This window comes from Bos indicus x Bos taurus, chromosome 10 (genome assembly GCF_003369695.1).
Source record: "Bos indicus x Bos taurus breed Angus x Brahman F1 hybrid chromosome 10, Bos_hybrid_MaternalHap_v2.0, whole genome shotgun sequence".
Classification (NCBI taxonomy): domain Eukaryota; kingdom Metazoa; phylum Chordata; class Mammalia; order Artiodactyla; family Bovidae; genus Bos; species Bos indicus x Bos taurus.
This window is the reverse complement of record NC_040085.1, coordinates 94,142,480-94,167,039: the sequence shown is the minus strand read 5'-3', so window position 1 is coordinate 94,167,039 and position 24,560 is coordinate 94,142,480. Positions and strand designations below refer to the sequence as shown.

Genomic DNA, 24,560 nt, shown 5'->3' with positions numbered 1-24,560 from the left:
ATAGTATCACAAAGATGTCTAAAAATAAACCAGTGAGACTTGAGAGATATAACCCATGTGTAGAATAAAAAATGAAAGCCATAAATATTACAGAGAACAAAATCCTTTCCTATATGTAGTATGGATTAAGGGAATATGAGGTTATAAAAAAAAAAAAACTGTGGTTATGATCCAGAAAGTACAGTGATTCACATTTTTCTAGTGGAGCCATAACATCAGCAATCAAAATGTTTTTCAGCCAACAGCCATTCATCCAATTTATTAGAACTGTGAAACCTAACAGAGCACCTCAGATGCAAGGCATACATTTTCACAACTTGGGCTTTGCATTATCTCAACAAAAATATAGTATCTTTCACAGTGTATTTATTTATTTTATCCTGTATTATTCCTCTCTCATTTTCAAAAAAAGACTATGGGGTACTTGTAGTAAAAGGGCTTTGTAAAGAATGTAAACATCTTTTCTGTAAGTTTTTGATGCACAAACTACAAGCCTTACCGCCCTTTCCTCTTCTCATGGAAGAACTCTTAAACTCAGTAAGCATTCAGGTGTCTACTGGACTGCTGAGAGAGCTACCATTGCTAAAGCTTATTGTACCTTTTTGCCTATCAGTTTTAAAGCCCACTAGAGCTGACTATACCCACTCCAGTGTTCTTTCCTGGAGAATCCCAGGGACGGGGGAGCCTGCTGGGCTGCCGCCTATGGGGTCGCACAGAGTCGGATACGACTGACATGACTTAGCAGCAGAGCTGACTATGCTCTCGTTAAACTTCATTTTACCATGCATTAAATAAGCCATAGCTCTTCAGATCCTAACATTCATTACGCTCTCAACTCTTGTTTTTATAGTTACTTTTAAATGTTTTGAAAACTTTCACTTTAGTTTTAGAAAAACTACACACAGAATTTTCCCAAGACCACTTATAAGGGGAAGTATCAGTATTACAAATTCAAACCAGAGAGAGATTATCTAAAAGTCATTTTGTTGACCTGAGCTTACAGTGTGTTCCCTGACTTTGTAAAGATCTATTAATTCATTCTCTCTACCTCTTCTGAGATGTCTCTGTTGTCAACATTATGGAACCCACCCAGATGTTAAATTACCACAGAGTCCCTGTTCAGCTTTCATAATATATTTATACTCAGTAAACTGAGGAATTCTGTCACTATGTAAAGTAAATATATATTTGCTCAAGAAAAATCTTTAAAGCTGTTAGGTCAGAATAGGAAATGCAGAATTGATGAAACTGAACATTTTTACCTTTTAGTCTGACAGATGAGTCCTATAAAACAAGAAACATTAAATGAACTAAGGTAGAACAAAAGGAGATGGGCAGTGCTTGAAATTTATAATATAATTCGGTGTAGTTTTATTATGCCTGTTGTTACCAGTTTTAGCGGTTACCTTTAGATTTAAATTTGTTCTCTTTCCTTTTATTTGTCACTGCAAACAGATTTTTACCTTACTTTTGTAATATCTTGTTTTTATTTCAGGCAAATCCTAAGAGAGAATAATTGCTTACAGACCTTATTACAACACTTGAAATCTCACAGTTTGACAATAGTCAGCAATGCATGCGGAACCTTGTGGAATCTCTCAGCAAGAAACCCTAAAGACCAGGAAGCATTGTGGGACATGGGAGCAGTCAGCATGCTCAAGAACCTCATTCATTCAAAGCACAAGATGATTGCTATGGGAAGTGCTGCAGCTTTAAGGAATCTCATGGCAAATAGACCTGCAAAGTATAAAGATGCCAATATCATGTCTCCTGGTTCAAGTTTGCCTTCTCTACATGTCAGGAAACAAAAGGCCCTGGAAGCAGAATTAGATGCTCAGCATTTATCAGAAACTTTTGACAATATTGACAATTTAAGTCCCAAGGCATCTCATCGTAGCAAGCAGAGACACAAGCAAAATCTCTATGGTGACTATGTTTTTGACACCAATCGACATGATGATAACAGGTCAGACAATTTTAATACTGGAAACATGACTGTCCTATCACCGTACTTAAACACTACAGTATTGCCCAGCTCTTCTTCATCAAGGGGAAGTTTAGATAGCTCTCGTTCTGAGAAAGATAGAAGTCTGGAGAGAGAACGAGGTATTAGCCTAGGCAACTATCACCCAGCAACAGAAAACCCAGGAACCTCTTCAAAGCGAGGTTTGCAGATTTCTACCACTGCAGCCCAGATTGCCAAAGTCATGGAAGAAGTATCAGCTATTCATACCTCTCAGGAAGACAGAAGTTCTGGGTCTACCACAGAACTACACTGTGGGACAGATGAGAGGAATGCACTAAGAAGAAGCTCTACCACCCACACACATGCAAACACGTACAACTTTACCAAGTCAGAAAACTCAAACAGAACATGTCCAATACCATATGCCAAAGTAGAATATAAGAGATCTTCAAATGATAGTTTAAATAGTGTCAGCAGTAGTGATGGTTATGGTAAAAGAGGTCAGATGAAACCTTCAATTGAATCCTATTCTGAAGATGATGAAAGTAAATTTTGCAGCTATGGTCAGTATCCAGCTGACCTAGCCCATAAAATACATAGTGCAAATCATATGGATGATAATGATGGAGAACTAGATACACCAATAAATTACAGTCTCAAATATTCCGATGAACAGTTGAACTCTGGGAGGCAGAGCCCTTCACAGAATGAAAGATGGGCAAGACCCAAACATATACTAGAAGATGAAATAAAACCGAATGAGCAGAGACAATCAAGGAGTCAAAGCACAGCTTATCCCGTGTATCCTGAGAGCACTGATGATAAACACCTCAAGTTCCAACCACACTTTGGGCAGCAAGAATGTGTTTCCCCATACAGGTCAAGAGCAGCCAATGGATCTGAAACAAATCGAGTAGGCTCTAATCATGGAATTAGTCAAAATGTGAACCAGTCTTTGTGTCAAGAAGATGACTATGAAGACGATAAACCAACCAACTATAGCGAACGTTACTCTGAGGAAGGGCAGCATGAGGAAGAAGAGAGGCCAACCAATTATAGCATAAAATACAGTGAAGAAAAACATCACGTGGATCAGCCTATTGATTATAGTTTAAAATACACCACAGACATTCCTTCTTCACAGAAACCAGCATTTTCATTCTCAAAGAATTCATCTGGACAGAGCACAAAAACTGAACACATCTCTTCAAGCAGCGAGAATACATCCACAACTTCATCTAATGCCAAGAGGCAGAATCAGCTGCATCCAAGCTCAGCACAGAGCAGAAGTGGTCAGACCCCAAAAGCCACCTCTTCCTCTTGCAAAGTCCCCTCTATCAACCAAGAAACAATACAGACTTACTGTGTAGAAGATACCCCAATATGTTTTTCAAGATGCAGTTCATTATCATCTCTGTCATCTGCTGAAGATGAAGTAGGGTGTGATCAGACAACACAAGAAGCAGAGTCTGCTAACACTCTGCAAATAGCTGAAATCAAGGACAACAGCGGACCTAGGTCAAATGAAGATTCTGTGAGTAAAGTTCCAGCAGGGTCACAGCACATTAGAACCAAATCCAGCAGACTCCAGGCTTCTGGTCTGTCTTCAGAGTCAGCCAGGCACAAAGCTGTTGAATTTTCTTCAGGGGCCAAATCTCCTTCCAAGAGCGGTGCTCAGACACCCAAAAGTCCACCAGAGCACTACGTTCAGGAGACCCCACTCATGTTTAGCAGATGTACTTCAGTCAGTTCACTCGACAGTTTTGAGAGTCGCTCGATTGCCAGCTCTGTTCAGAGTGAACCCTGCAGTGGAATGGTAAGTGGCATCATAAGCCCCAGTGACCTCCCAGATAGCCCTGGACAAACCATGCCACCAAGCAGAAGCAAAACCCCTCCGCCACCGCCTCCGCCTCCTCCTCAGACAGTTCAAACGAAGCAGGAAGTACCTAAAAATAAAGCACCTAGTGCTGAAAAGAGAGAAAGTGGACCCAAGCAAGCTGCTGTAAATGCTGCAGTACAAAGGGTCCAGGTTCTTCCAGAGGCTGATACTCTGTTACATTTTGCCACAGAGAGTACTCCTGATGGATTTTCTTGTTCATCTAGCCTGAGCGCTCTGAGCCTTGATGAGCCATTTATTCAGAAAGATGTGGAACTAAGAATAATGCCTCCAGTTCAGGAAAATGACAACGGGAATGAAACAGAAAGTGAGCAGCCTGAAGAATCAAATGAAAACCAGGAAAAAGAGGCAGAAAAACCCACTGATTCTGAAAAAGATCTTTTAGATGAGTCAGATGATGATGATATTGAAATACTAGAAGAGTGTATAATTTCTGCCATGCCAACAAAATCTTCACGCAAAGCCAAAAAACCAGCCCAGACTACTTCAAAATTACCTCCACCTGTGGCAAGGAAACCAAGTCAGCTCCCTGTATACAAACTTCTGCCATCGCAAAACAGGTTACAGGCACAAAAGCATGTTAGTTTTACACCAGGAGATGATATGCCACGGGTGTATTGTGTAGAAGGGACACCTATAAACTTTTCCACAGCTACATCTCTGAGTGATCTAACGATAGAATCCCCTCCAAATGAGTTAGCTGCTGGAGAAGGGGTTAGAGCAGGGGCACAGTCAAGTGAATTTGAAAAACGAGATACCATTCCTACTGAAGGCAGAAGTACAGATGAGGCTCAACGAGGGAAAGCCTCATCTGTCACTGTGCCTGAGCTGGATGACAGCAAAACAGAAGAAGGTGATATTCTTGCAGAATGCATTAATTCTGCCATGCCCAAAGGAAAAAGTCACAAGCCTTTCCGTGTGAAAAAGATTATGGACCAGGTCCAGCAAGCATCTATGTCTTCATCTGGAACTAACAAAAATCAATTAGATGGTAAGACGAAGAAACCTACTTCACCAGTAAAACCTATACCACAAAATACTGAATACAGGACACGTGTAAGAAAAAATACAGACTCAAAAAATAATCTAAATGCAGAAAGAAATTTCTCAGAAAACAAAGACTCAAAGAAACAGCACTTGAAAAATAATTCCAAGGACTTCAATGATAAACTGCCAAATAATGAAGACAGAGTCAGAGGAAGTTTTACTTTTGATTCACCCCATCATTACACGCCCATTGAAGGCACTCCATACTGTTTTTCACGAAATGACTCTTTGAGTTCTCTAGATTTTGATGATGATGATGTTGACCTTTCCAGGGAAAAGGCTGAATTAAGAAAGGGGAAGGAAAATAAAGAATCAGAAGCTAAAGTGACCAACCACACAGAACTAACCTCAAACCAACAATCAGCTAGTAAGACACCAGCTGTTACAAAGCAGCCAATAAATAGAGGTCAGTCTAAACCCGTGCTGCAGAAGCAGTCCACTTTTCCCCAGTCTTCCAAAGATATACCAGACAGAGGGGCAGCAACAGATGAGAAATTACAGAATTTCGCTATTGAAAATACTCCAGTTTGCTTTTCTCGAAATTCCTCTCTAAGCTCTCTTAGTGACATTGATCAAGAAAACAACAACAACAAGGAAAATGAACCTGTCAAAGAGACAGAGCCCCCTGCCTCACAGGGAGAACCAGGTAAACCCCAGGCCTCAGGTTATGCTCCTAAATCGTTTCACGTGGAAGACACCCCTGTTTGTTTCTCAAGAAACAGTTCTCTCAGTTCTCTTAGTATTGATTCTGAAGATGACCTGCTGCAGGAATGTATAAGTTCTGCAATGCCAAAAAAGAAAAAGCCTTCAAGGCTCAAGCCCGATAATGAAAAGCATAGTCCCAGAAATATGGGTGGCATATTAGCAGAAGATTTGACACTCGATTTGAAAGATATACAGAGACCAGATTCAGAACATGGTTTATCCCCAGATTCAGAAAATTTTGATTGGAAAGCTATTCAGGAAGGTGCAAATTCCATAGTAAGTAGTTTACATCAAGCTGCTGCCGCTGCATGTTTATCTCGACAAGCTTCATCTGATTCAGATTCTATCCTTTCATTGAAATCGGGTATCTCTCTGGGATCACCATTTCACCTTACACCTGATCAAGAAGAAAAACCCTTTACGAGTAATAAAGGTCCACGAATTCTAAAACCTGGGGAGAAAAGTACATTGGAAACTAAAAAAATAGAATCTGAAAATAAAGGAATAAAAGGAGGCAAAAAGGTTTATAAAAGTTTGATTACTGGAAAAGTTCGATCTAATTCGGAAATTTCGAGCCAAATGAAACAACCCCTTCAAACAAACATGCCTTCAATCTCTCGAGGTAGGACAATGATTCATATTCCAGGAGTTCGGAATAGCTCTTCAAGTACAAGCCCAGTTTCTAAAAAAGGCCCGCCCCTCAAGACTCCAGCCTCCAAAAGCCCTAGTGAAGGTCAGCCGGCTACCACCTCTCCCAGAGGAACCAAGCCATCAGTGAAGTCAGAATTAAGCCCTGTTACAAGGCAGGCATCCCAGACAGCAGGATCAAACAAAGGACCTTCTAGATCAGGATCTAGAGATTCCACTCCTTCAAGACCTGCCCAGCAACCATTAAGTAGACCAATGCAGTCTCCAGGGCGAAACTCAATCTCTCCTGGTAGAAATGGAATAAGTCCCCCTAACAAATTATCTCAACTACCAAGGACGTCATCCCCTAGTACTGCTTCCACTAAGTCCTCAGGTTCTGGGAAAATGTCTTACACATCTCCTGGCAGACAGATGAGCCAGCAGAACCTCACCAAACAAACAGGCTTATCCAAGAATGGCAGTGGTATCCCAAGAAGTGAATCTGCCTCCAAAGGGCTAAATCAAATGAGTAATAGTAATGGATCCAATAAAAAAGTAGAACTTTCTAGAATGTCTTCAACAAAGTCAAGTGGAAGTGAATCCGATAGGTCAGAGAGACCTGTATTAGTACGCCAATCAACTTTCATCAAAGAAGCTCCAAGCCCAACCCTAAGGAGAAAACTGGAGGAATCTGCTTCATTTGAATCTCTTTCTCCATCTTCCAGACCCGATTCTCCCACACGGTCCCAGGCTCATACTCCAGTTTTAAGTCCTTCCCTTCCTGATATGTCTCTATCTACACATTCGTCTGTTCAGTCTGGTGGATGGCGAAAACTCCCACCTAACCTCAGTCCCACCATAGAGTATAATGATGGAAGACCAGTAAAGCGCCATGATATAGCACGCTCTCATTCCGAAAGTCCTTCCAGACTTCCCATCAATAGGTCAGGGACCTGGAAACGTGAGCACAGCAAACACTCATCATCACTTCCTCGAGTAAGCACTTGGAGAAGAACTGGAAGTTCATCCTCAATTCTTTCTGCTTCATCAGAATCTAGTGAAAAGGCAAAAAGTGAGGACGAAAAACAAGTGAACTCTATTTCAGGAAGCAAACAAACTAAAGAAAACCAGGTATCCACAAAAGGAACATGGAGAAAAATAAAAGAAAGTGAAATTTCTCCCACAAATAGTACTTCTCAGACCACTTCTTCAGGTGCTGCAAATGGTGCTGAATCAAAGACTCTGATTTATCAAATGGCACCTGCTGTTTCTAAAACAGAGGATGTTTGGGTGAGAATTGAGGATTGCCCCATTAACAACCCTAGATCTGGAAGATCTCCAACAGGAAATACTCCCCCCGTGATTGACACTGTTTCAGAAAAGGGAAACCCGAACCCTAAAGATTCAAAAGATAATCAGGGAAAACAAAATGTGAGCAATGGTAGTGCCCCTACACGCACCATGGGTCTGGAAAACCGCCTGAATTCCTTTATTCAGGTAGATCCTCCAGACCAAAAAGGAACTGAGACAAAACCGGGACACAGTAATAACCCTGTCCCTGCATCCGAGACTAGTGAAAGTTCTATAGCCGAGCGTACCCCGTTTAGTTCTAGCAGCTCAAGCAAGCACAGTTCACCAAGTGGGACTGTCGCCGCCAGGGTGAGTCCTTTTAATTACAACCCAAGCCCAAGGAAGAGCAGCACAGATGGCACTTCAGCCCGACCGTCTCAGATCCCAACGCCAGTGAGCAACAACACAAAGAAACGCGACTCAAAACCCGACAGCACAGAACCCAGCGGGACTCAAAGTCCTAAACGCCATTCTGGGTCTTACCTTGTGACATCTGTGTGAAAAGAGCTGGAAGGATAAAACCGAGAATGTGATACGTGTTCTTTACAACTGCTATGTAGAAATTTTGTTTCAAGTGAAACTGTAAAAGACTGAAAAATTTTGTAAATAGGTTTGATTCTTGTTAGAGGGTTTTTGTTCTGGAAGCCATATTTGATAGTATACTTCGTCTTCACTGGTCATATTTTGGGAGGCACTCTTGATAGTTAGGAAGAAAATGGTAAAGCCAAGTATATTTGTACAGTATGTTTTTCATGTATTTAAGTAGCATCCCATCCCAGCATCCTTTAATTATTGCTTGTCTTAAAATAACACTACAGATAGAAGATATGATATATTGCTGTTATCAATCATTTCTAGATAATAAACTGACTAAACTTACATCAGGGAGAAATTGGTATTTATGCAAAAAAACATTCTGTTCTAGTCTTTGAGAGTCCATCTAACATCATTATTAATCATGTGGCTGTGAAATTCACAGTAATATGGTTCCCAATGAACAAGTTTACCCAGCCTGCTTTGCTTTACTGCATGAATGAAAATGATGGTTCAATTTCAGAAGTAATGATTAACAGTTCTGTGGTCACATGATGTGCATATAGATAGCTATAGTGTAACAACTTACACTATTTTGTGCGCAAAACAAAAAAATCTGTGTAACTGTAAAACATTGAATGATACTATTTTACCTGAACATCTGAAAGTAGGTAGAATTTTTGCTATGCTGTAACTTGTTGTATATTCTGGTATTTGAGGTGAGATGGCTGCTCTTTTATTATTGAGACATGAATCGTGTCTCAACAGAAACTAAATGAACATTTCAGAATAAATTATTGCTGTATGTAAACTGTTACTGAAATATTTGTTTGAAGGGTCTTATTTCACATTTGTATTAATAACTGTCAAAAAGGGCCTCTTTTAAAAGCTTATATAAATTTTTTCTTCAAATTCTATGCATTTAAGAGTAAACTTCCTCTTACTGTAATAAAAAACAATTGAAGCTGATTGTTGGCATTTAACCATTCCATGCATTGGCACTTAACCGTTCCTGAAAATTTTTTGAATGTGTGATTAGGACTTCCTGTTTAGTATTTTTCTGTTTACTTTTTTTTCTTACTCCGCTGGAGTTGATTTTTTAAATTCATATAATAGCAATGTGAACTGCCTTGCATATGGGCATTGAACACAATAGGCCCACAAAGAACATTTCTTTTTTCTTAATAGAATTCTGTCCTTGAGAAATTAATTCTTCTGAGGTAGAAGTAGTCTCTTCCAAGCCCGTCTTGGAATGTCACTGTCTTGTCCCTCCTGTTGCTCCTGGGTCTGAAATGAACACCTTTCATCACCTTTTGTGTTACAGCAAAATTTCAGCAGCCAAATACAATCAGTACCTTGCTATGTTCAGAAAATGTTAAGACATTCAAGAGACTCTTAAGAAACCACTGCCTGTTAATGAAAACTTTGTTTTTGATGAGTAGGGTTGTGGGGTGTGTGTTCAAATGCCCCCTTCCTCACACAGCAAGGAGAGGATCCTCCTTCATGAAGGAAGGTAGACTGATAAGATTTATTTAAAAAGCTAATATATCTTTCCAGAATTTGTTCTAAATGATCAGAGAGTAAGGATGATGATAAATGTTCACGTATTTGTTGAATAAATGAAATTTTATTTTTTAATGATAAATTCATGCACTCTGCATTTGGGGAAGGGAAAAGATATTTAAATATGGCAGGACACTGGGGAAAGGTGGTGAGGAGTAAGCATATCTACCTGCTGTCTTTGAAATCACATCATAGAGTTAGTTATCTACCACTTACCTGTGTTTATTATTTACAGGTAGGGACTTTTTTTTTTTAAGTCATTTACTAAAATGCCAGTAAATAAGTGCTGTGATTTGAAGAAAGGCCTGACTCCAAAGCCCATACTCTTTCTACTGCTCACCTTTGGAATATACCTACATTTAAACTTTGATCAAGTTTTATCTGAGTGAAATCATTGGTAAGTCGTAAGACTATTCTGTTTTTCTCAAAGGATGCCTTATCCAGCAGGGATATATGAATAGAGGTTATATTTCTTTCCTGTTTAGTCCTGATTTTCTATTTTTTTTTTTTTTTTTTAGTTACTATTGCATGACAATTTTTATAAACCACTTCAAATACTTTTATAGAAAAAAATGGGATATAAGTCAATTAGAATAAAATTGCCTTTCTCAAGGAAGGGAAAAAAAAAACAGTGCTGAAAATGAAAAAAGGATGCCCTCCATATCCCAGGAAACTCAGGAATTCCAGTAAGCAGTGCCTGCTGGGAGAAGGTACAGTATATATTGCCCATTGAGGAAAAGGTTCTGTATGAGACCCTCTAGTTAGAGACAATGGCTCTGAATTAGTAAAGGAGAAAATCTCAGTTCTAATTTTAGAAGTTCAGGGAGTGCTCCCATAACTGATAACCCAAATAGTCCCCAGTTTACACTTGTATGTTACAAATGGCACACTGAGCCAACATTGGGGGTTAGTTGAGTTGCAACTCCTGTTAAGTAGGGTAGTGCCCTGTTACCTTTGGACTGCAGCAGACAGAACCGAGGCAGTGGTTTTCGAACTTGAGTGCATGCAGATCACCAAAAATGTTTGTTAAAACACATCCCCATCCTTCCTGATTCTGAGTCAGGCCTGGGAACTAGCAGGCGATGCTGATGCTGCTGGTCTGGGACCACTCAGAGTTACTGCCATGCGTGACTGCAGTAAAGCTCCTCGAGGGACTGCCTTCAGTTCCAGCTATTCTTCTCAACCACTGGACTCAGCATTTGAGAAAGTACACCAAGCTGCCCTCTCCTTTAGGCATGAAAAGATGTTATTGAGTTACAATCTGACACAGCCCATCTCAACTCCCAATAGCCCACAAGTTTACCAGACATGAATGAACAGGTAATTCTGTATCTGAGGGATTGACTCATGTTCCCTTTGGAACAGTTATCAAAAAGGCAAAATTTCAGCAAATACCTAATTTGGATTTGCAATAATATCAAAAGAGACACACCAAGAACAGGGCAAAGAGAACTTTGAAGAGAGGGAAAATGGACTTCAGATGAAAGAAAATGTGCGCAGTTGGTATACAAACAATGGCAAATGCGGTATTTGAGAATAAACTTTACAAGTTTCTTTGCACTGACAGCAAAGTTAATGAGAGGGAAATAATGAAATAAAAAATAAGCCCCAAAGAATCCAACTTCATTGTAAGAAGAGTCAAAAAACTTTTTTCCCCATAAACTATGGATTGTTCTCACAAGGTTAATGAACTGAAGGGATGAGTCTTGCTGAAGATGGAAGCCAGTTGCACTGTTTCTGAATTCATGTTTTCACAGAAAACTTGTTTCTGTGAAATGTATTCATGTATTCTGTGAAACATGAATACATGTTTCCTTGTATCTAAATAGAAAAAAACTGAGTGCCAGAAATGCAAAAAGAAAATTGCCAAGAGCAGAAGAATACTTGAGTAGTCATATCATTCACACTTAACCAAACAAAAATAATTTTTCAAGAGTCACAAGGATTGAAATGGAGTATATAAATTATATTTTAGTTTCTAATTCCTTCATATTAATGCTGACTTTCAAATACTACTTCATAGTGTTGAAACCTAGGACTTTGACTCCTACAAACTCCAGGTCTTTTTTCTGCCCTTCTCCTCTCTTCTGTGGTCTATAAAACTATATTCTGGTTTTTGTTAGACCATCGATCCTTCTTTCAACCTGTATGTTTTGTGTGTGTATAATATTGTTCTCGGTGCTAAATACACTTCTGATATTCAGGATAACTCTCTACAATTGTGACTATTTGCTTATTTTCTTGACATTATGAGATTGTTCCTTTTTTTTTAATTAAAAGTACTCAACCTTTTGCTAGTGAAGGTGACCACTGAATATAAAGCAACATTAGTGAATGTTGTAAAAATTAGCTATTGTTAATAGCTCTTGTTGCAGACATTACCTGCCTCACCACACAACCTTCTGGAATCCTGACATTAGTCTCACTGTTGATCACTGAACCTTGTACTCACTCAGCGTTAGCCCCGGCCATGGCTGTTTCCACCAGAGGGGGTACCTGACCTAGAGGAGACTAGTTACCAAAGACTTGTATGGCTTGTCTTAAAAAAAAAAAAAAAGATTAGGTCAATTTTAAATAAAAAAGTCATGAAATTTCTAGTTGGAGATGGAGTGCTAGAACTGAAAGATCTTGTAGAGTTAAGACTGAAGGTGCTCTGATTGGCATCATGAAGCTAAAATAAGGGAAAGTCGGTCGCTAGAGAGAGAAGGAACAGGTATGAGAGGGAGGCATAGAAAGCAAGTGCGAGACATACGAGAATGGCTAGCTCCTGGCCTTACCACAGTTCTTGCTGATTCTGGGGGCTAGTTCTACTTTTCCTTGTGTTTGGAACATTTGTGAAGTTTCAAACCCACTTTGTTCCTGAAGTAACTTCAAACAGAAAACTATTTAGACAGTTTAGTGAGTTTTTTTTTTTTTTAATATAAAGCTTTCTTTCTTTAAATCTTTAAATCTTTCTTGAAATCATCTGTGGGGAAAGAGGAATAGGCTGCCTACAAAGAAAAAAAATAGATTGGCATCAGATTTCTCTGAAATACTGAATGCCCCCCCCCCCAAAAAAAAGCAGTAGGACAATATATATACCATTTGGAAGCAAATGGAAATATTACCTACAAATTCTGAAACTTGCCAAACTAGCACTTAATTTATCTGAAACACTTGTATTATTCAGGATTCTTGTTACAGTTGTTAACAATAAGACTTTCTCTAAAAGAGGAGACACTCATTTAAGGAATCAGATAGCTCACAGGAGTTGTATGAGGGCCAGAAAATCAGGCTTGGAAACCACCACAGAAACAATACCCAAACCATACTGTGAGGCTGCTTCAAAAAGACCCGGTTGTTACCTGTCAACTCTGGAGCCCTCTGACACCACCCTCCCCATAAATTAAGAATATATTCAGCACTTGCCTCATCACACCGCTCAATTCTGGACTGCAGTCTTGCTGAATGGACACTTGGCAGAAGCTGTTGTCATATGCCTGTAGAGCCAGGGAAAGCTCAGTGGTTTGGTTTCTCCATTGAGGAAGCTGGATGCCTAGGACATGAATTCTCCAAACCTACAAGGGGCGTTTCAAAGGCACCATTGGGAAACCAGAATCCATGACGTACCTCCTACCATAGTGCTCCTGCTGCCTGAGCAATTAAATGGGAACGTATTAAGGAAACAGTTTGAGCATAAAACCTTTAAACTAAATAAACGTGTAAGTAATTGTGATTAATCTGATAATGAATCTCAATGGGAATGTGCACGTAACTCAGAACTGAAAAGATGAAATGCTTAAATTCCACATTATTCCACGCCAAACTGGGAAATGAGGGAGAGAAGACATAAAAGCATGCTAAATTTCTCCTCTTTTAAGTAGCCAGTGTCAAAAGATACTATTTTACTTTTAACTTGGAAAAATACAAGTTCAACTTTTCTATTTAGTGCTAACACCAATGTTAAAAAGGAAGCTTTCCATCCAAGTCATTAGTCAAAATAAATATGAATACAAGAACACTTGAACAGGATATCAAAGAATAGGGAAAAGGGGAGAGGGAGAATTAGCCACAAAAAAGCATAAAATGACAGTAATAAATAATGAGTGGATTAAGCACATATGGTAAAGTTGGAGTCAAGTTAAAAAAAAAATCCTTTACCTATATGCCATTAGTAAAAGATACACCTAAAATGATCCAGACTGGACAAAACTAAAAGCTCAACTACACACAGGCAAATGCAAAGAAAGAGTATAGGTAAATTTATGTCAAAGTATAATTCTGGATGAAAGGCATCAAACAATGAAAAGAGAATGAACAACAGTTATGACTGTATTTGAACATCAAATGATAAAGCATCAGGTGTATGAAACAATATTACAAACACAAAGAGATTGATAAAAACTGTGCAGCTAGTGACAGGGTCAGTGTTTCACAGATGATAGTCTACACACAACCAAAGGACGGTTATTACTTGAAACCACAACTTCTTACTTAAAATCACTCCTTCCAGAAAGGGTGACTCTTGCTAAGATTAAATTCTTGAAAAGTCCTTTTCTTTAGCTGAGGACCTTGATGGGTTTGGGATCAGTAAAGCCAAGCCTGGAGTTTAGTGGGAGGAGGATTAGAGAAAATCACATAGGTGTGCTTAAGAGAGGCAAGAACTCAGGGTTCAGGGGGTACCCAGGAATGGGGGGTTGAGGAGCAGAGATGTGAGCACAAGAGGAGAGACAGGACAGAAAAAATGGCAGGAAGCCAGGGTCCTATGAAAACCCTGCTGATGCGACAGGCAATGGTTTTAGAAATAGAGACATACACTATCTCAGTTGAAATCTAAGTTCTTTATAAAATCTTTGTTCAGTAATAATGTATTCACTTAATTTTCAGAATCTTTTTAACAATCGCAGTTATCTTCACCATCACTTTATATAAATTATTAAATTATTTGAATTTACTTATATTACATGTAAGTGTTCACTGTTTCCTGTATATTGCATAGCGGAAATACTTTCTTCTTTATGTTAATATAATTTGGTTTGGCTGGAATATGTCCTTAAATAGTGTTTGTTTGTTTTCCAGAAAAGCTAGGTTGGAAATATACTTTCTCAACCCTTGCTTGCTTAAAATTGTTTTTCTTTTGCCCTCACACAAAGGATAATTTGATTCACAACTTCAGTCACAATTCATTTTCTGCAAAACTCTAATGTTTACTGTGGCTAAATAGTTCAGATATCAGGCTGAGTTCTGTTTCCCCTATAGAAAACTTATTTCCTGCCTGGTGTTCTTAGGGTTTTGTTTTTAATCCTTGAAATAAAGCAATTTTACTAGCATAAACCCAGCTGTGTGTCTTTTTTTTTCCACAGCCCTTTTAATACTGAGTCTTTTCCATCTTGAGTCCAAGTTCATTGAACGTTCTCGCCTTACTCTTTATAAACCAACCGGATCTACCAAAACACTGCTCTCCATTAGACACCAGCCAGAAGCTTGGTGGCGGGTGCCATCTTGTCAGTTCTTGGTGTCCAAAAGCTGCACTCTGTCCCTATAGAAGTGGGAAGAACACTTGTCCTCCACTTTGGGATTTAGTGTAACACTTCCCCTCAGAGTACCAAAGCAGAACTGCTTGTGTTCAAATGCCTTAAAGGATTTGTAGTGAAACAGTTTCACTAAAAGAAATTTTACTTACAGTCCACCCTCCCACACCAAAAAGATCTGAAGAATACTGGAGTCGCTCAGTCGTGTCCGACTCTTTGCGACCTCCTCTGTCCATGGGACTTTCCAGGCAATATAGTACTGGAATGGATTGCCTTTTGCTTTTTCAGCGGATCTTCCCGACCCGGGAACGAACCCGGGTCTCCCGGATTTTAGACAGACACTTTACGGGTCTGAGCCACCAGGGAAGTCTTGAAGAATACTGAAGTGGGTTGCTATTTCCTACTCCTGGGGATCAATCATCCTAACCCACGGATCCAAGCCATGTGCAAGGAGATTTTTTTACCACTGAGTTTAATTTTAGGGAGAGATTCTGAAAAGTGTATAGTCGAATTCCTAACATTTACACAGAACACTGAAACAGTGCCAGTAATTTTGCTAGTTCCACCACTATAAAAATCCATTTTTGCCAAGTTGAAAGCAAGCTGCAGGGCCCAGGAGCGGTTAAAGATTAAACAAACAGGGCATTTCCTTGCCTACTCTAACAACTGATAACCCACGGTGTTGAGCCGTACTCTAAATATGCATCATCCACACTCAACCCGAAAGTAGCTAAAAAAAGGGGCGGGGGCGGGGCGTGAAAGCGTAAGCCAATGGTAGCGACGGCGCAAGCGTTCCAAAGGCTGGTTTCTGCGAGCTCACAGCCAGGAAGGAATTAGTCACGTTCGTGTACCCTCTCGCGAGAGGAAAGATTTCAACGCCACATCAGGAACCAGAGAGCCCAGACAAGCAGACGTTCCAATGGGCGGGACTTCCGCCGGAAACGGGGTAGTCTGGGCCCTCTGAGAGGTCTCCGGCCGGCTTTTTTACCTGCAGACCGAGCCCGGGTGCTCTCTGGGCGTGGAAGCTGTCTGGACCCGGGTTGAAGATGGCTTGCGCCGCGGCGCGGTCCCCGGCCGACCAGGACAGGTGAGTCCGGAAAGAGGAAGCGACTTGGGGCAAGCCCGCCGGCTCTGCGCCTCCTTCCCCAACCCTAAGGAAGGCTCCTCCGAGGGAGCTAGGCCGTGGCCCTGTTCTCGGGCGTCTGTACCTCCCGGAGGCCGCTGTTCGCAGGACCCTAGATTCCAACTTTACGCAGCTCGATGTTTACCTGTACTTGAGACAGAGGATATTGGGAGCTCCGTGGGTGACGGAAAGGAGTCGTTAAGTGACAACTCTTCTTTCGATCGTTGGCGTGTGAGAGCAGAGCCCGCCCTCAAAGCTTTTGACAGGCTGTTGTATGTAAATGAACAGTTCCAGTACTGTTTTCTTTTCTTTTTTTAAAAAAAAGCTTTGTCTAGCAAGTGATTTTTTTTTCATCTAAGGTAATAAGTTAAAGTTCGGTTTTTAAATAGAGGGGAGCATCACCGACTCGATGGACATGAGTTTGAGCAGGCTTCGGGAGTTGGTAATAGACGGGGAAGCCTAGCGTGCTGCGGTCCATGGGGTCGCAGAGTCGGACACGACTGAGCGACTGAACTGAACTGAATAATTGTATAGGTGCACCGGCAATCTTGATGATGGTGAAAGAATGAATGAATTTGGGGAAATATTGCTCTAATGATACCAGCTGGGCTTTTCCTGTGGCAGGTTCATTTGTATTTATCCTGCTTATTTAAATAACAAGAAGACCATCGCGGAGGGACGGCGAATCCCCATAAGTAAGGTAAGCGTGTTTTGCAACGACGACCTGGGCAGGTTGTCCTGTTAGGCCACAAAGGCTTCTTTTACTCTACTGCATTGTTTGAGGCCCGAGGAGAACGAGCAGCCAACGACTAGGCTGCTTTTTAAGTGATTCTTCATGAGCCTTTGTTTGAAACAGTTTGGGGGTGGGGTGTTGTAGGGTTTGCACATTTTTTCTTTTTTTAAACCAATGTTATGACAATCTTCTCCTTAATAAAGGAAACCCAAATTATGGCACTGTACAATATCATGTCCAGAATGTAGTTGAGTTTTTTATTTTAAATAAGACTTGCAGAAAATTCAGATGTGTTGAATTTTACAGTTTTAGGCCCCTTATCATCATCATCCTTTTGACTTGGATTAAATTACTTTAAAATTAGCACTTTTTTAAAGTAGGTGTTTATAGTCTTAAAAGAAATGATTTCTCCCTTGTGCTGTTTCAATAGAAAAACCTAAGTTCTTAGTTGGTCTAGTGGCTTAAGTTTAGAAAGAGCCTAGAGCCAAGTGAAGGGATTTTTGTAGTTTTGTATTTCCACAATTAATGTTATATCCTATTTTTTAAGGCTGATTTACATTTTGTAATCTAATGGATTTAAGGAACTTGGCCTGAAGCAGTACATTATTTTTGAGTTGTTTAATATCTCCCATTTTGCTGCTTAAATATGTGAAGTCTGCTTTGCTGCTACAGTGTAAAGGAGAAGATGCCAAAGCACTAATTCAGAAAAATGCCTAACATCAAGCCACTTTGACAGAGGCCTCTGGTAGCAGGCTCTTAGATAATTTGGAGAATGATTGAATTACTTTTAACTTTATTGATAGCTTTCATACAGAAACAAGCATAAATCTTAAGTGTTTTTCTTGATTAATTTCCATGAAGTGAGTACACATGGTTAACCAAGTATCCAATAAAAAAAAAAACATTACTAGCACCCAGAAAGATTCCTGTATGTCCCCGCCACCCACCAGTGTCCCCTGCACATATAGTCATAACAAAGGATGACCACTGTCCTGACTTCGAATACCATAGATTACTATTGCTTGTTTTTTAGTTTTATTTAAATGGCATCACACACTATGTGCTTTTATGTCTGTCTTATTTTAATGAATGTTAAGCTTATGAGGTTTACCTGAACTTTTGAATATAGTTTGTTAAATCTCATCTCTCTGTTGTAGGGTTTCCCAACAGCAGCACTGTTGACATTTTGAGCCAGATAGTTCATGGTTGTGAGTGCTGTCCGGTGCTGTCTGGATCGCTTAGCAGCTTCCTTGGCATCTACCCACTGGAAGCCAGTGCCCTACCCCACCCTAGTTGTGATGATCAAAAATGTCTCCAAGCACTGATGAGTGTCAGGGTGCAAGATTACCTTGCTGAAAACTACTGCTCTGTAGTACGGCATTGTGTGAATGTACCACAGTCCATTTTACTATTGACAGATAGTTGGGTTGTTTCTAGTTTGAGGCTGTGATAAATAGTGCTTCTTGAGATCGTCTGTTTTGTATTTTGGGAGGGGGAGCGGTATATACCTTGCAGTGGAACTGCATGGCCATAAAGAATGCATTTATTTTATTTTACTTCCATAGATTCTGCCAAACAATTTTCTAAAGTTGTTGTATCTGTAATAGTTGTTTAACCAATATTCATTGAACACTACTATATTCCAAGCATTATGCCAGATGAATATATTGGTGAACAAAGCAGTCCTTAACCTTGTGAAGTTTATGTTCTCATGGAAGGGAAATCGACACAAAAGTCTGAATATGTGAGTCCCAAGTTTAAAAATTACAGTTGAAACAACTGTACCTAGTTGGTTCTTTGGTTTTTTTTTTTTTTAAAGGAAACCAAGGGTCTTGGTATGTGTTTTATTCATAGTGTTTGAAATGATTTATGCAACAGTGTAGCAGTATCCACTTAAAGCTGAGCTATTTACTGTTTTCATCTTTAATTAACTTTTCAGGCTGTTGAAAATCCTACAGCTACAGAGATTCAAGATGTATGTGCAGCAGTTGGACTTAATGTATTTCTTGAGGTATGATATAGTTCTTCATTCACTAACTTCCATACTCATTTCATTGATGTGATAACTTTCATAAATCTTGTTTTTATTTCTTTCTGTTAAGAAAAATAAAATGTACTCTAGAGAATGGAATCGTGATCTTCAGTACAGGGGCAGAGTCCGGGTCCAGCTCAAACAGGAAGATGGCAGCCTCTGTCTTGTACAGTTTCCATCACGTAAGCTTTTTTTAATGAAAGAATGAATTTTGGGATAGGTTATTCCTCTACATCGGAGAAGGCAATGGCACCCCACTCCAGTACTCTTGCCTGGAAAATCCCATAGACGGAGGAACCTGGTAGGCTCCAGTCCACGGGGTTGCTAAGACTCGGGAATGACTAAGCAACTTCACTTTGACTTTTCACTTTCATGCACTGGAGAAGGAAGTGGCAACCCGCTCCAGTGTTCTTGCCTGGAGAATCCCAGGGACGGGGGAGCCTGATGGGCTGCCGTCTATGGGGTCGCACAGAGTCGGACACGACTGAAGTGACTTGGCAGCAGCAGCAGCATTCCTCTACATTGCCAAAAATATTCTAAAACTGACATATTGACAAGTCAGAAAAGTAATTTGCATTCTGTGAATTAATTTAGAAAAAGGACTACTGCTGATGGAGAGAGAGAAACAGTGCTTTTAATTTCTTTTATGTTAGGACATTTGAGAATTTGATGAAACCTAGTAATCATTTCTCCAAAAAAAAAAAATTGTTCAATGAACATTTTATGAACCTATGGAAGTCCATTGTTGTTCCCAGGTTAAGAATGAGAAATTATGAAATTGTCAGCTATTATTGCTATTTCACATGTAGAAACACTTGGGATCTGTTACTAATTTCTAATACTGATAAATCTAAAAAACTGTATTGAGTGAAAAAAAGCAAGAAGTATGCAGTGTGGTGCTACTAAGGTGTAAATTTAAATATAGACTATTACTATTTATTGATAGATATGGGTGCAATGTTATTTATTGATTTTATATATATGTGTGTGTGTATCAGTTCAGTCGCTCAGTCGTATCTGCTCTTTGCGACCCCATGGACCACAGCACGCCAGGCCTCCCTGTCTATCACCAACTCCCAGAGTTTACTCAAACTCATCTCCATTGAACAGGAGATGACATCCAGCCATCTCATCCTCTGTCGTCCCCTTCTGTCCTGCCTTCAATCTTTCCCAGCATCAAGGTCTTTTCAAATGAGTCAGCTCTTTGCATCAGGTGGCCAAAGTTTTGGAGTTTCAGTTTCAACATCAGTCCTTTCAATGAATATTCAGGACTGATTTCCTTTAGGATGGACTAGTTGGATCTCCTTGCAGTCCAAGGGGCTCTCAAGAGTCTTCTCCAACACCATAGTTAAAAGTTAAAAGCATCAATCTTTGGTGCTCAGCTTTCTTTATACTCCAACTTTCACATCCATACATGACTACTGGAAAAAAACATAGCCATGACTAGATAGGTCTTTGTTGACAAAGTAACGTCTCAGCTTTTTAATATGCTTTCTAGGTTGGTCATAACTTTTCTCCTAAGGAGTAAACGTCTTTTAATTTCATGTCTGCAGTAACCATCAGCAGTGATTTTTGGAGCCCCAAAAAATAAAGTGTGCCACTGTTTCTCCATATGTTTGCCATGAAGTGATGGGACCGGATGCCATGATCTTTGTTTTCTGAATGTTGAGCTTTAAGCCAACTTTTTCACTCTCCTCTTTCACTTTCATCAAGAGGCTCTTTATTTCTTCTTCACTTTCTGCCATAAGGGTGCCGTCATCTGCATATCTGAGGTTATTGATATTTCTCCCGGCAATCTTGATTCCAGCTTGTGCTTCATCCAGCCAGGTGTTTCTCATGATGTACTCTGCATATAAGTTAAATAAGCAGGGTGACAATATACAGCCTTGACATACTCCTTTTCCTATTTGGAACCAGTCTGTTGTTCCATGTCCAGTTCTAACTGTTGCTTCCTGACCTGCGTACAGGTTTTTCAAGAAGCAGGTCAGGTGGTCTGCTATTTCCATCTCTTTCAGAATTTTCCACAGTTTATTGTGATCTACACAGTCAAAGGCTCTGGCATAGTCAATAAAGCAGAAATAGATGATTTTCTGGAACCCTCTTGCCTTTTCAATGATCAAGCAGATATTGGCAATTTGATCTCTGGTTCCTCTGTCTTTTCTAAAACCAGCTTAAACATCTGGAAGTTCACAGTTCACGTATTGCTGAAGCCTGGCTTGGAGAAAATTTGAGCATTACTTTACTAGCATGTGAGATGAGTGCAGTTGTGTGGTAGTTTGAGCATTCTTTGGCATTACCTTTCTTAGGGATTGGAATGAAAAGGGACCTTTTCCAGTCCTGCAGCCACTGCTGAGTTTTCCAAATTTGCAGGCATGCATAGTGCAGCACTTTCACAGCATCATCTTCTAGGATTTGAAATAGCTCAACTGGAATTCCATCACATCCACTAGCTTTGTTCATAGTGATGCTTCTTAAGGCCCACTTGACTTCACATTCCAGGATGTCTGGCTCTAGGTCAGTGATCACACCATCATGGTTATCTGCATTGTGAAGATCTTTTTTGTACAGTTCTTCTGTGTTTTCTTGCCATCTCGTCTTAATATCTTGTGCTTCTGTTAGGTCCATACTGTCTCTGTCCTTTGTTGTGCCCATCTTTGCATGAAATGTTCCCTTGGTATCTCTAATTTTCTTGAGATCTCTAGTCTTGCCCAGTCTATTGTTTTCCTCTATTTCTTTGCATTGATCACTGAAGAAGGCTTTCTTATCTCTCCTTGCTGTTCTTTGGAACTCTGCATTCAAATGAGTATATCTTTCCTTTTCTCCTTTGCTTTTTGCTTGTCTTCTTTTCATAGCTATTTGTAAAGCCTCCTCAGACAGCCATTCTGCTTTTTTGCATTTCTTTTTCTTGGGGATGGTCTTGTTCCCTGTCTCCTGTACAGTGTCACAAACCTATGTCCATAGTTCATCAGGCACTCTGTCTATCAGATCTAGTACTTTATATCTGTTTCTCACTTCTACTGTATAACCGTTAGGGATTTGATTTAGGTCATACTTGAATGGTCTAGTGGTTTTCCCTACTTTCTTCAACTTAAGTCTGAATTTGGCAATAAGGATCTGAGCCACAGTCACCTCCTGGTCTTGTTTTTGCTGACTGTATAGAGCTTCTCCATCTTTGGATGCAAAGAATATAATCAACCTGATTTCAGTGTTGACTATCTGGCGATGTCCATGAGAAGAGGGTGTTTGCTCTGACGAGTGCTTTCTCTTGGCAGAACTCTATTAGCCTTTGCCCTGCTTCATTCTGCACTCCAAGGCCAAATTTGCCTGTTACTCCAGGTGTCTCTTGACTTCCTACTTTTGCATTCCAGTCCCTTATAATGAAAAGGACATCGTTTTGGGGTTTTAGTTCTAAAAGGTCTTGTAGGTCTTCATAGAACCGTTCAACTTCAGCTTCTTCAGCATTACTTGGGGCATAGACTTGGCTTACCGTGATACTGAATTGTTTGCCTTGGAAACGAATAGAGATCATTCTGTTGTTTTTGAGATTGCATCCAGGTACTGCATTTTGGACTCTTTTGTTGACTCTGATGGCTACTCCATTTCTTTTAAGGGATTCTTGCCCACAGTAATAGATATAATGGTCATCTGAGTTAAATTCACCCATTCCAGTCCATTTTAGTTCGCTGATTCCTAGAATGTTGACCTTCACTCTTGCCATCTCCTGTTTGACCACTTCCAATTTGCCTTGATTCGTGGACCTAACATTCCAGGCTCCTATGCAGTATTGCTCTTTACAGCATCGGACCTTGCTTCCATCACCAGTCACATTGACAACTGGGTGTTGTTTTTGCTTTGGCTCCGTGTGTGTATATGCTGCTGCTGCTAAGTCGCTTCAGTCATGTCCGACTCTGTGCGACCCCATAGATGGCAGCCCACCAGGCTCTCCTGTTCCTGGGCTTCTCCAGGCAAGAACACTGGAGTGGGTTGCCGTGTCCTTCTCCAATGCATGAAAGTGATAAGTAAAAGTGAAGTCGCTCAGTCGTGTCTGACTCTTAGCCACCCCATGGACTGCAGCCTACCAGGCTCCCCCATCCATGGGATTTTCCAGGCAAGAGGACTGGAGTGGGGTGCCATTGCCTTCTCCATGTGTGTATATTTGAAATGGACTGGAAGAAAACACCAAGTTTTAACACCTGCTTACCCTAATGCAAGCAGGCGGTGAGGAAGACTGTTGCATTATCTCTAGCATTTTATTCCTTAAAAAAATCTTTTACAGCTTAATGACATTGAGTTTTTGTTAGAAGATTAAGAAGCCTGTGCTTCCTAGCTTAAGATACAATAACAGCCTGATTCTGTTGCCAGCTTGTTATGTTTAGATACTTTCTTTGATCTTCAAGTCAATTACTAGGATCAAGGTAAAAATTTTTATTTCAAATAAAGTGTTCTAAATTTTTGTTTTGTTCATTTAAATTTAATTTCAGCATTGTTCTTAATACATTTTCTCCCGGAAAGGTCCCCACTTCTGCAAATCATTGTCTTCCTAATTATTTAATTTTTTCTTTTTAAATTCTTATTTTCTTGATGTGGTGATGACTTCATGAACTTTATGATTTTCAAGTATGATGACCTTTTACATCATGTTTCTCAGTTTATGTACTAAGCCTAACTTCTGGTTCCTAGGTAAGTCAGTAATGTTGTATGCTGCAGAAATGATACCTAAACTGAAAACACGGACACAAAAAACAGGAGGTGGGGACCAAAGTCTTCAGCAAGGAGAGGGAAGTAAGAAAGGGAAAGGAAAGAAGAAGAAATGATCTGGTCTGAGAATCAAGGATGTGATACTACTGTAAGAGACATGAATGGAGGCTTCTCACTTGTATCTGAGAGAAACAGAAGCTTTTTCTTTGCTTCATTTAACTGAGCTGTGAACATTTGTGCCTCCCAGCTTCAACATCAGAGTTGATAATGAAATAAAGATACATCAGAAGTTTGCATCCAGCTCTTATGCAGTATAAGAGAAATTTTTCTTTTTTGCCTCTTAATACAGTTTTTGTGAAAGAAGCATATTCTTAAATGGACAGTGGGCTCTACCATAAGTTACTTGAAATCCTGTATCTGTTTGTCCTCTATGTAAACATGTTTCAAATAAATGAGTTTAATAAGATTTGAAATACACATTTTGTTTATCTTTTTAATTTTAGTGAAATAAAATTTGAAACTTTTTGTAGCTTTTGCTTATGAACTGGTTAATGCCAGTAGAGGAGATAAAGGGAATAAAATGGGGAGTGGAAGCTCATGCTATGCTATGCTAAGTCACTTCAGTCGTGTCCAACTCTGTGTGACCCAATAGACGGTAGCCTACTAGGCTCCCCCATCCCTGGGATTCTCCAGGCAAGAACACTGGAGTGGGTTGCCATTTCCTTCTCCAATGCATGAAAGTGAAAAGTGAAAGTGAAGTTGCCTAGTCGTGTCC

General features: G+C 40.0%; 2 protein-coding genes across 13 annotated transcripts in view; both read left to right on the top strand.

The window, feature by feature from the left end:
- APC (APC, WNT signaling pathway regulator) overlaps positions 1–12,736 on the top strand; it is a 134,834-nt gene extending 122,098 nt beyond the window's left edge. For 10 of the 12 annotated variants that reach the window (XM_027552602.1, XM_027552595.1, XM_027552596.1 and 7 more), the window contains one exon: positions 1,496–12,736. In XM_027552602.1, the coding sequence (XP_027408403.1) occupies positions 1,496–8,093 (6,598 nt within the window). In that variant the 3' untranslated portion in view covers positions 8,094–12,736. The remainder of the gene's footprint in view (positions 1–1,495) is intronic. The other 2 variants (XR_003512865.1, XM_027552599.1) reach the window with 2 other exon arrangements.
- Positions 12,737–16,122: 3,386 nt separating this feature from the next.
- Positions 16,123–24,264, top strand: SRP19 (signal recognition particle 19). The gene is made up of 5 exons (XM_027552594.1): positions 16,123–16,286; positions 16,947–17,022; positions 18,995–19,066; positions 19,158–19,269; positions 23,768–24,264. The coding sequence occupies exons 1-5, from the start codon at positions 16,246–16,248 to the stop codon at positions 23,899–23,901; spliced, it is 435 nt and encodes a 144-aa protein (XP_027408395.1). The 5' UTR covers positions 16,123–16,245; the 3' UTR covers positions 23,902–24,264.
- Positions 24,265–24,560: the final 296 nt, after the last annotated feature.

Excerpts from the sequence above, each read along its gene's own strand:
- SRP19 (XM_027552594.1), top strand. The coding sequence starts at position 16,246 with ATGGCTTGCGCCGCGGCGCGGTCCCCGGCCGACCAGGACAG. Across the intron at positions 16,287-16,946 it reads TCCCCGGCCGACCAGGACAG|GTTCATTTGTATTTATCCTG; the intron begins GTGAGTCCGGAA and ends TTCCTGTGGCAG. Across the intron at positions 17,023-18,994 it reads GGCGAATCCCCATAAGTAAG|GCTGTTGAAAATCCTACAGC; the intron begins GTAAGCGTGTTT and ends TTAACTTTTCAG.